The sequence below is a fragment of the Mustelus asterias genome, chromosome 1 (assembly GCF_964213995.1).
Source record: "Mustelus asterias chromosome 1, sMusAst1.hap1.1, whole genome shotgun sequence".
NCBI lineage: Eukaryota > Metazoa > Chordata > Chondrichthyes > Carcharhiniformes > Triakidae > Mustelus > Mustelus asterias.
In genome coordinates, this window is record NC_135801.1 from 37,805,801 (window position 1) to 37,818,406 (window position 12,606).

At 39.2% G+C, this 12,606-nt stretch overlaps 1 protein-coding gene across 8 annotated transcripts in view; it reads right to left on the reverse strand.

The window, feature by feature from the left end:
• The window catches only part of kiaa1109 (KIAA1109 ortholog), a 449,716-nt gene that overhangs the window by 349,909 nt on the left and 87,201 nt on the right, over positions 1 to 12,606 (reverse strand). For all 8 annotated transcript variants that reach the window (XR_013497649.1, XR_013497648.1, XM_078211413.1 and 5 more), the window contains exons 9-10: positions 8,184 to 8,377; positions 6,349 to 6,428 (exon numbers count right to left, since the gene is read on the reverse strand). Coding sequence is in view for 6 of the 8 variants with exons in the window: in XM_078211413.1 (XP_078067539.1) it covers positions 6,349 to 6,428; positions 8,184 to 8,377 (274 nt within the window). In the remaining 2 variants the exon portion in view is untranslated. The remainder of the gene's footprint in view (positions 1 to 6,348; positions 6,429 to 8,183; positions 8,378 to 12,606) is intronic.

The following is a 12,606-nucleotide window of genomic DNA, read 5'->3' on the forward strand; positions in this document are numbered from 1 at the left end:
TCATGCTGTTAACATGTTACATCATGGTCAATGTAGAGTTGAGTGGACAAACAGTGAGTTGCCTCTCCATGTGGTCTGTGGTAATTTTCCAGATCTATTTGGGAGATCATTGTTGGAGAAGATAAAGCTTAACTGGAGTGCTGTCAGATGACAGGTAAATGTCAAAACTGTTCTACAGCACCTTTTGGATAATTACAAGTGTGTATTTGAATAGACATTTGGCTGAATGAAGGAAGTTCAAGTAAAACTCAAGAGAAAGCCTAATAGTCAACCAAGAAGTCTCAAAGCAATTCATTCCAAGGTTGAAGAAGAATTAGTATGACTTTTTAGCACTGCTGCGTTAGAGCAGTGACAACGAGTGACTGGACTACCCCTATTGTAACTGTTATGAAACCAGATGGTTCAATTCGTATTTCTGGTGATTTTAAAGTAAACATAAACCCGGTCTAGTGTGCTGATCAATATCCGCTTCCTTTAACTGAAGATTTGTTTGCTGGTTTATCAGGTGGGCAGAAATTCAGCAAGATTGATTTTCACAAGTATATTTACAAATGAATGTAGCTGCTGAATGTCAACCATTGCTTATCATTATTCATAAAAGTATCTTTCATTATAAAAGATTACCAAAAATAATATCCACAACAGCCCTATTCCAAAAATCGATGCATCAGATTTTAAATTATCTCTCTGATGTACAATGAATGTTACCTAGATGATATTCTAATTATAGGGTCCAGTGAACAGAAACACTTGAATAATTTGGTACAACATCAAAACAGCTTCAAGCACATGGTCTACCTATCAAACAAAAACATTACTTTTTCCAGACATCAGTTCACTATTTGGGTCATGTTATTGATCGGAAAGGCCTACATAGAGCACCGAAAAAATGGACACTATTTAAGAAACACCACATCCAGCGAACGTGATGCAAGTGAGGTCCCTTCTAGGATTAGTAAATAATTATGGCAAATTTGTTCCTAACTTAGCTACATTATTGAAGCCATTGCATAATTTATTGTATGTCAAACAGTCATGGGACTGGGCAACAGAATGTGAGAAAGCACACAAGGATGACAAAGATGCTTTATAGAAATCTGAAATACTGGTTCATCTGAAACTACCATTACTGCTTGCATGCGATGCTTCACCTTATAGATTAGGGCAGTCATTTCATGTTTTCTGCTTTCGGGAGAAGAATGACCAATAGCTTTTTCTTTGTGTACTCTTATTCATGTTAAATCTAACTATGTTCGGCTAGAAAAAGAAACATTTGAGTATATAATTTTTGGCGTACAACTGTTTCATCATTACTTATATGGTCGCCATTTTACATTATTGACTGATCATCAACCTTTAATAACTATTTTTGGGCCATATAAAGGCATTAAGGCTGTGAGCTGTGAGCCAGTTGCAAAAATGGTACTGATCTGATCTGCACACTCTTACAGTAAAAGATGCAAAAAAGATTTACAAATGTAATAGCAGCACCATCAGGAAAGACTGAACAACATGGGGTCTTTGCTCTACAAAAAAGGTGGTTGAGCAATACCCTAATAGCAGTCTTTAAAATTATGAGGGGATTTGATAGGATAGATGCAGAGAGGCTTTTTCTGCTGCTGGGACGTTCCAAACCTGGGCTCCCATAAGTAAGACAGCCACAAAAAATATATAATAAGTAATTTGGGAGAAACTTATTTACCAAGAGATTAATTTGAATGTGAAACTTGCTACCACATGGTGTTGTTGAGATGAACACCATAGATGCCTTTAAGAAGCTAGAGAAGTGCATTAGGGACAAAGAAATGGTGGGTTACACTTATAAGTTAAGAAGAAGAAAAACGGGAAAGAGATTTGTTGGAAAATTATCACTGGCACATGTTAGTTCCTGTATCATGAGGTCTATGCAAACAAAATAACATTAATTCTGTAGTGGCAATATTTTATCAAGCTATTAAGAAACAGAAACATTGAAAATAGAAGCAGAAGTAGACCATTCAGCCCTTGGAGCCTGTTCTGTCATTCATTTTGATCATGGCTGATCATCAAATTCAATATCTTGATCCCACCTTCACCTCCATATCCCTTGGTCCCTTTAGCCCCAAGAGCTATATCTAATTTCTTCTTGAAATCACAACATTTTGACCTCAACTACTTTCTGTGGTAGTGAATTGCACACATTCACCACCCTCTGGGTGAACAAATTTCTCCTCACCTCAGTCCTAAAAGGTTTACCCCTTATCCTCAAACTCTGAACCCTTGATCTGGACTTTCCCGCTTTTTGAAACATTCTTTCTGAATCGACCCTGTCTAATCCTGTTAGAATTTTATACATTTCTATGAGATCACTTCTCACTCTTCTAAACTCCAGCGAGTATAATGCTAACCGACTCAGTCTCTCCTAATATGACAGACCTGCCATCCCAGGAATCAGTCTAGTAAACCTTTGCTGCACTTCCTCTATAGCAAGATGATTCTTCCTCAGATAAGGACACCAAAACTGCACACAATATTCCAGATGTGGCCTTAGCAACGCCTACACAATTGCAGTAAAACATCCCTATCCCTACACTCAAATCCTCTCGCTATGAAGGCCAATATACCATTTGCCTTCTTTACTGCCTGCTGTACCTGCACGCTTACTTTCAGTGATTGATACATGAGGACACCAAGGTTTTGCTGAGTTTCCACCTCTCTCAATTTACACCCATTCAAATAATAATCTGCTTTCTTATTATTGCTACCAAAGTGGATAACCTCACATTTATCCACATTATACTGCATCTGCCATGCATTTGCCCACACACTCAGCCTGTCCAAATCACTGAAGCATCTCTGCATCCTCCTGACAGCTCACTCTCCCACCCAACTTTGTATCATCTACAAATCTGGAGATAATACATTTAGTTCCCTCTTCTAAATCATTAGTATATAGTGTAAATAGTTGGGATCTTAGCATAGATCCCTGCAATGATCCATTAGTCACTGCCTGCCAATTGGAAGACGACCATTTATGCCAACTCTTTGCTTCCTATCTGCTAACCAGCTTTCAATCCATCTCAAGACACTACCTACAATCCCATGCACTTTAACTTTACATAGTGGTATGCTATGTGGGACCTTGTCAAAAGCCTTCTGAAAGTCTAAATAAACCACATCCACCAGTTTTTCTTGGTCAACTCTATTAGTTACATCCTTAAAGAATTCCAACAGATTGTCAAGCATGATTTCCCCTTCGTAAATCCATGTTGACTTTGTCTGCTTTCCAGATGCTAAGCTTTGAAATCCTTGATAATGGCACTAGCAATTTCCCTGGTACTGACATTAGACTCACTGGTCTATAGGTCCCTGTTTTCTCTCTACCTCCCTTTTTGAATAGCAGGTTTACTTAGCTACCTTCCAATTTGTAGAACCAATCTAGTGTCCAAAGAATTTTGGAAAATGACCACCAATGGATCTACTATTTCCAGGGCCACTTCCTTAAGTACTCAGGGATGAAGGTTATCAGGCCCTGGAGATTTACCCACCTTTAATCCCATCAATTTCCCCAAAACCATTTCTCTACTTGTACTGATTCCTTCAGTTTCACACTAAAACTTGTTTTTCTCAGAACTTTTGGTACATTATTCATGTCTACCATTGTGAAGACAGAAGCAAAGTATGAATTTAGTTCCTCAGTCATTTCTTTGCTCCCTATTATAAATTCTCCTGTTTCTGACTGTAAGAGGCCTAGATTTGTTTTTGTCAATCTTTTTCTCTTTGCATACCAATAGAAAATTTAAGTGATTGTTTGAAAACATCTATCTCTGAATGATGGATATGAAACAAACAAATTCATTTAAGATGGGGTATCGTCATATGGGGCACATTTGCTGTTGGATGAAAAAGACAATTCCTGAGAAGCCAGTTCTGCCACAAGTGCCGCATGTGAAGCTAACAGCACAGTTCTGGATTGTTGTTTTTGGTGATGGCATCTATTGCCAAGCTGCTATAACCATTGATAATCGTGATAGTTCACCCCAGCCCACAGAAGGTGTTGCTATTTTCCTGTCATTTGCTAATGACTCGCAAGTATGGCAAACGATGACTAGGGCCTTCACATCACATTTGCAAGCATCCTTGAAGTTGGCATCCTGCTGATCATCCGGTTTCCTCATCACAAAGAATGTATTCGGATAATGTGATCGTTTTCCATCCTGAGGGTATGTCTGAGCCAATGAAGCCACCCTGTAATGAACGCCATAATTACCTGCTCATTGGGAACTCCAAGTCATGGGCAGGTGGGAGCACGTGCACAGTTTTGTATCTTTACATTCTTACAAACCAGGACCAGCTCGGTCACCTGCGCATAGAGAGAGGAGGAATGAAGGCATGAACCCCCGAGTTAGGTGACCGGGTGCGCAGTGCCATGACCACCAAATGTCCCAGGTAGGGGACATGGGAGGGGGACACGAAGAGGTCCCAAGAAGTGTCCCAGACAGGGGAAAAGGAAGGGAGACAGGATGCAATCCCAAAATCAAGTCCCAGGTAAAGGACAAAGAAAGGGGACAGTAACAGGTCCCAGTTAAAGTCAGGTAAGAGAGGAGCAGATTAACAGGTTCCAAGTTGCAGAGAGGGCTGCAGGGAACAGAGTTGAAGTAACCAAGGCTGCTGGGGCGTAGAGATCCATTTAGGGCAGTAACATTCTGTTCAACCCAGTCTAAGATCCGAAGTTTTGCCTGTACTTTGATGTTTGGGTATATACTCAGAAATCCAGGGAAATTGAATCTCGGAAGACGAGACTGAAACCCTGTGAGATGGACCACAATTGATGCCATTTGAGTCTGGTAATTGAAGAGAGCTCAGGCGTAGCCCTGAAGATTTAAGGCGGTGGCAGAAGGTTGGTGACACCATTTTGCAGGCTGCTGGAACAAAGGTTCCTTTGCCGCAATAGTCTTCTGCTTGATAGGCTAAAGGACTGAAATTATGCATGCAAGTTGATATTTGTGTGCGCTCAGGAACCGAATCCCAGAACACAATATTGAAACACTACATTATGGGCCATCATTGAAGCCATCCAAGTTGGAGCGACCTTTGGAGAGAATTCTAAAGTGAGGTTTTAGAGGTCAAGATGGTAGTCTGTGAAATCTTGTGGCCTTATTCCAATAGCAAATGTTCTGAATCTCATTGTCTGCTTTGGTCCCTAACCAGATCTCGCCAACAACTTGTGGGTATGGTCAAGGATCATGACATTGTTTCTTCATGGTCACTGGGTCAAAATCCTGAAACTCTTTTCCGAACAGCACTGAAAGTGTCCCTACTACACATGGACAGTGGCAATTCAAGGAGGTGTCACACCACTACCTTCTCAAGGGCAATTGGGGGTAGGCAATAAATGTTGGTCTATCCATGATGTCCACTTGCCATGAACGAGCAATTTTCTTCAAATCATCCATGTTTCACAGCATACAACAAGGTGTTATGAATACAGATCTTATAAACCATCAGCTTGATCCCAAGGTCAGCTTGATGTTATTCCATGCTTTGTGATCAGGCAAAGATAACAGCTGCTTTTCCCATGAGTACATCAAGTTCTGTACCAAGGGATAAGATTGTCTTGTCACCATAGACCATTCATGAATATGAAGTTCAGAAAGGTTCTTACATTGGGGCAGCATGGTGGCACAATGGTTAGCACAGCTGTCTCACAGCGCCAGGAACCTGGGTTCAATTCCAGCCTCGAGTCACTCGGGTGTGTGTGGAGTTTGCACATTCTCCCCATGTCTTTGTGGGTTTTCTCCCACAGTCCAAAGATGTGCAGCTTAAGTTGATTGACCGTGCCAAATTGACCCTAGTGTCAGGGGATTAACAGGGTTAATATATGCGGTACTGGGATCGGGCCTGGGTGAGATTGTGGTGGTCGGGATTCTATGATTCAAATGAGAAAGGGACTATTGAATTATATTCTTTATAGTGCAATTATATTCAAGGATTTTACTATGTAGATTCAAATTTACTTTTAATCTGACAAAGTTTTATAATTAATAAGAAAAATAGCAAGAGAGAAATTATTCACATATGGAGTTTTGCTGAAAAAAATAGTTGGGTTTAGTAAGTAAATAATAATAGAAACTTTCTGATCTGTATAACTCAAAATTCAGTTAGAAAAGATGTAGTAGCTTCAATAGCACTGATTAAGGGTTAAAAAAAAACTTACACAATAAGAATATCTGCACAGATACATAGTACTCTTCAGAATTCATATCACAGCATGATTTAGAAAAGTGATCGACAAGAGGCTTCAACTGAAATCCAAAAGGGGAAAAAAACAAGCTCAAAGCATAATACAAGGGATATATACACACAGACCTGGTTCATCCATGTAGTAATAGATATCAACATCGTTTGATTGCATTACGACAAAACCCTCTCCCATCAAACGAGGTGGTCTAGAATGGAGGAAAACAAAACAAAAACTCAAATTAGATGAATGACATTGCTATTGTAGGACAAATGCTTTGAACTGCAATATGCAATTCTAAATATTTTGCACTGTAATTGCTAAATACATTATTTATCCTTGTAATTAGTAGTTACTTTTCTTAATTGACATTTTCTATTTAGTTTCATTTCAGCTGCACTGTCACTTTGATCGTTTGACTGTTCCTTATTATTTCTCATTGTTTTGATTCTACCTACAACCCTCAACCTTTTCTCACTCCATACCATTTACAAGTAACTTTGTTCTCTCTACTGTCCTATCATGCTGTTAATCCAATAATTGGTGCAACTATCAATCTTACTCATCCAATCCCTCTACAATCTTAACTGACGTTCCAAAAACACATCATAGAAATCATAGAAACCCTACAGTGCAGAAGGAGGCCATTCGGCCCATCGAGTCTGTACCGACCACAATCCCACCCAGGCCCTACCCCCACATATTTTAACCCACTAATCCCTCTAACCTACGCATCTCAGGACTCTAAGGGGCAATTTTTTTTTTAACCTGGCCAATCAACCTAACCCGCACATCTTTGGACTGTGGGAGGAAACCGGAGCACCCGGAGGAAACCCACGCAGACACGAGGAGAATGTGCAAACTCCACACAGACAGTGACCCGAGCCGGGAATCGAACCCAGGACCCTGGAGCTGTGAAGCAGCAGTGCTAACCACTGTGCTACCGTGCCGCCTCATGGTCTTCGTAACCTCTTGTTACAGGGGTGGGAAGAATCAATGGAAAACTGAGTGGAAATTTATCTTCATATTACCATGTCTCAAGTTCAGAATGAATGTATGGATTTACTTTAAAGCGTTACATGGAATTAATGAGGAGAATAGCATAAATTTAAGGGGAAGCTAATTAAGCATGAGGGAGAAAGGAACGGAAGGAAATCCAAATAATCTTGGCTGAAGTGGGTGGAAGGAGGCTGATGTGGGGCATAAACATCAGCATGGCTCAGGTGAGGAGTCAAATGACCTAATTCTGTGCTCTATGTGCTACCTAAATCGATATAATGTTTCATTTATAGTAGTGAGAACATCAACCCAAATATTGCATACCCATTAATTCAGTAGCAACAAGATTCTTAATTAGCTATTAAATTATAGAACTCTTCACAGATTTCTGGGACATATGTTCCTCTCAAGGTGAAAAACTGAACATCTTATTATAATTGGCACAAAATTTTATGTACACTGCCAGATTAAATATATGAATAAAATTTCAATTTTAGTAATTAATCTTGCACAACTTAGAATTGGACCTGTGTTGTAGAGTTGTACCTCCTTTATATTAAATTATCTGAATCAGAATTCTTATCCTCAACCCACTACCCCATTATTACCACTGAAGCAGAACATTATTCCCTATGAGAGGACAGTTCACGGCACACAAAAATCTACCCCTAATTTTTACATCAAACAAGATAAAATAAGGCAGGATCATTCCAATTGACGAATTAATTCTGTATGTCTAATAAAATAAAAAATTCAGAGGGCTATACATTCTTTAACTTATTCTGACATGCCCTTGGCAATGCTATATTGTTCTCAAATATATTCATTATCTGAATATTTTGAGAACTATAAAATTGAATGAAAACTCAAGTCTTTTACAATTAAATATTAATAATGCAAGGAGTACTAGCTCTATAATTCATTATATTTAATATCTTAATTCTATAGAACAAATTCTTCATACTCATCGTTTTGCAGGGAAACGTGTCTTGGACTAGGAACCAGCATGACTCTAACGTTTTCCAATTTTCCCTTCACAATGTGCATAAATTGGTCAAGATGGCTAGAAGGTGGTTTTGTAGTATACGTCAGGAAAGCATCATCAAAATTTATGCAGAGTGTCTGAGGCAAAAAGCGGTTTCCAAATGCCAAACGGCCCTAGTAGCAAAATATTACATTAGTACAGCTGAACAAACGAGGTGTGACCTGTAATGTTTTCACAGTGCTTTCAGCACTGCACTAAAATACAAACATGCAAGATAATCAGCAAGCAAGCAAGACGACCAATTTGTCAAACTCTCAGTTTCTCAACAAACACAATAAGTTTAATGTTTTTGCCGAACACAATATAGTATATATGGAACAAACAGAGGCAAGAGGATTAAAAAGGAAAGATAACCTTTATGCGTGTTTGTATTTGGCAAGGCTTCTCCATTCTAGATTTTAGGAAGGATATGAAGGTTTGAGAGAAAGTGCTGGAGAAATCTACAAGAATGGTTTCAGGGATGAGAGACTTCAGTTACATGGATTGATTGGTGAAGATGGAGTTGCTCGCCTTAGAGAAGACAGAGGAAATTTGACAGTTTTTACAAAATCATGGGTCTGGGCAGAGTAAATGGGGAGAAACTGGTCCCATTGGCAGAAGGGTTGAGAACTATAAGACACAAATTTAAAGCAATTGGAAAGAAAACCAAAGGCAACAAGGAAAAACTGTTAACTCAATAAAAATGAAGTTGACCAAACACAACCTTTCCTTATTAAATCCAGATTGGCTCCCCTTTATTAGTCCATGCTTGTCCAAATAGGTATTAATTGTTTCCATGTATACTATTCCTAAAAGTTCCCCACCACCGACATTAACCTGGCTGGCTTGTCAGGTTTATTCTTCTCCCCTTTTATGACAAGGGTATAACATGCCCAATTTGCCAGTCCTCTGGCTCCACCCCTATATCTAAGGAGGATTGGCAGTTGTGGCCAGAACTTCTGCAACTCCTACCCTTACTTCCCTCAGCAACTTGACCAAATAGCTTTTTATAGACAAATCATAATCCCTACAATGCAGAAGGAAGCCATTTGGCCCATTATGCCTGCATCAACAACAATCTCATTCTGGCCCTATCCCCATAACGCCACATACTTACCCTGCTAAGGGTCAATTTAGCAATGCCAATCAATCTAACCCGCACATCTTTAGAGTTCTGAATTTTTTAATAATTAAGACTTCAAGCTATGGTGAAGTTGACACTGATAAACTGAGTTACCCTTCTCTTTAAATGCTGTTCTAAAGCATGACAAAACAATAGGTAATCATTAGTGTGCACTTTAAAATGTAAAGACCAGCAGGTCTGATTTATTTCCTTCATAAAGTGTATGATATAATAAAGTATAAGATGAATATTCTACAAAAAAATTATCAATTTAAGATTTACAACCAAACAGAATGAACTACTGATATAATTGTAAATTTGTTGTAGTTGTTTTTCAGAAATAGTTCAACCAAATTTTAATATTTAGACACAAATATTCTTGATAGGGACATGCTAAACTGGGATAGGGCGGGGGGCTAGCTAAGATGCTCTTTTGAAGAGTCGGTGCAGACTTGATGGGCCAAATGGCCTCCTTCTGTACTGTAGGGATTTTATGGATTGTTTATCGCATTCATCAGAGTCATAGAGTGATACAGCACAGAAACAGGCCCTTCAGCCCAGCAGGTCTCTACTGACCATCAAATGTACATGGCAAGAAAATATCTAATAAAACTAACTGTTTTATAATGATGGACATTTGAAAAAACACGATTAGAAGTGTACATTCTCTTTTATCTTTTCTAAAATTCACTGTTCAGAAAAGCCAAAAATAACTACACACAAAAACCTCTCATTCATTGAATTGACAGTAAAGCCTAGAAAAAAATCAAAGTTTCTTTTCATAAATTATACCATGTACCAAACTTTAAAGGTCTTCTCATCCATAGGAGCTATTGGCTTCTCTCAAAGAGAGAAATATTTGAACTTACACTGAAATCAGTTATTTATATAGGTTATCTGAACTTCGTTACAAAAATCCAGGCCAGTTTCATTACATTTATAAGAGTATTGTCTGTTAGACAATCCAAGAGTAAATAAAACAAGAATGGAGTAAACCAAGTATGAGTCACAAGCAATTATAGGAGTACATTAAGAGCAAGATGATAATTAAGGAAAGGATAGGGTCTATCAAGGATGTAGCAGAAGTAGGCAGGGTTCTTAATTAGTACTTGGTCTTGGTATTCACAAGCAGAGTGACGATGCAGACATCCTAGATAATTAGGAGTATGACATATTTAATACAGTAAGCATATTGAGAGAAACACTCGAGGGACTGACATCCTTAGAAAATGGAAGCAGGAGTAAGCCACTTGGGCCCTAAAGGTGGATAAATCACTAGGGCTGAATGAATGTGCACTAGGCTGTGAAAGGAAGCCACATGGGAAACAGCAGATGCACCGAGGATCATTTTCCAAATCTCACTAGATATGGGCAAGATACCAGAGGAATTAGAGGTCTGCAAACATTGTACAATTTTTTAAAAAGGATGCGAGGGATAGGCCAAATAATTGTAGGCCAGTCAGTCCAAATTCAGTCTGGCCAAATTATTAGAATCAATTCTGAGAGCCAGGATAAGCTGTCACTTGGAAAGGCACAGATTAATCAGGGATAACCAGCATGGTTTTGTAAGGAAAAGTCACATCTTATTAACTTAATTGAATTTTTTGAGGAAGTAACAAGGAGAATTGATAATTGTAGTGCAGCAGATGTGACCGACATGAATTTTATTAATGCATTTGACAAGGTCCCAAATGGCAGGCTGGTTAGGAAAGTAGAAGTCCATGGAATATTCAGGAATGTAGAGAGTTGGATCCAGAATTGGCTCAGTGACCGCAACAATGGGTCATGATCAACAGATGCAAGCGGCTTCTTGTGGCATCTGTGACAATACTGTGCCTTTAAAAATGTATTTTAATCATGTTTCTCTGCAGGTTTTTCAAGCAGGTCCTAGCATTTTATTACTACCATGATATATGTAACCAGTGTCCTCTAATTGTTACTGAAGCAATATAATGGGCATCATGCTGATTTTAATATAGACTAATGCAGTGGTTCTTTGGGGATTGCTGAGTGGAGCTTGATTTGGAGATGATTGACAGGTCAGGTGATATGCCAAGGTAGTTTTTTTTCCACAGAAGACTTAATCCAACATTTAAAGGATCAATTCACAGCAGGTGTAAAAAAAGCTGAAAATCCAGCATCACGTGAGCATACTTGTTTTTGTGCTAAGTCCAGAGAACGGTGCATGTCGGTGGGATGGTGTTCGACTTGGAACAACATAGATAGCTAGCTGTTAAGATTTATACTGTGTCCTGTTTAATTCTTGTAATTGGTAAAAGTTATGCTAAATCTTTTTATTATATTTTAACTGTGTTCTTAAATAAAAGCTTCCTGGTGGGTCACCTGAAGTGAAACACCTTATGTTGACCCATGCCAAAGTCAAATGTAAAACTTAGGATCTAGGCTATCTTCATAAACCACCTTGAGGTTTCTGGCCTGGGTCTTAACATATCCCACAGTGATCAGTGTTGAGCTCCCTGCTGTTCACAGTATAATGAACTGTGCTTGGTTGTGTGGGTGGAAAAGTGGCAAATGGAATTCAATCCAGAGAAGTGTAAGGTAATGCATTTGGGGAGGGTGAACAAAGCAAGGGGATACGCAATAAACGGGAGGATATGGAGAGAGATTGAGCAAGAGAAAGACCTTGGAGTGCATGTCCACAGGTTCCTAAAGGTGGCAGACAGTTAGATAAGGTGGTAAAGACAGCATATGAAATGCTTCTCCTTATTGCACGAGGGATAGAATACGAAAGAATAGGTGTAACGTTGAACCTGTATAAAATGCTGGTTAGGTCTAGCCACTCAGCTACAGACCTCATTACAGCATTGGTTTAAACATGGACAAAAGAGCTGAACACCAGAGGGTGACTGCCCTTGACATCAAGTCATATTTGACCAAGGTGACTAAGTGTGGTACCAAGCAGCCCTAGCAAAATTGGATTTAATGGAACTCAGGGAAAATTCTCCGCTTGTTGAGGTCATACCTAACAGAAAGGAAGATGGTTATGTTTGTTGGAGGTCAATCATCTCAGTTAGAATCATAAATCCCTACCATGCAGAAGGAGGCCATTCGGCCCATTGAACCTGCACCAACAACAATCACACCCAGCCTCCATCCCCATAACCCCACGTATTTACCCTGCTAATCCCCCTAACCTACACATCTTGGGACACTAAGGGGCAATTTAGCATGGCCAATTAACCTAACCCGCACATCTTTGGACTGTGGGAGGAAACGAGA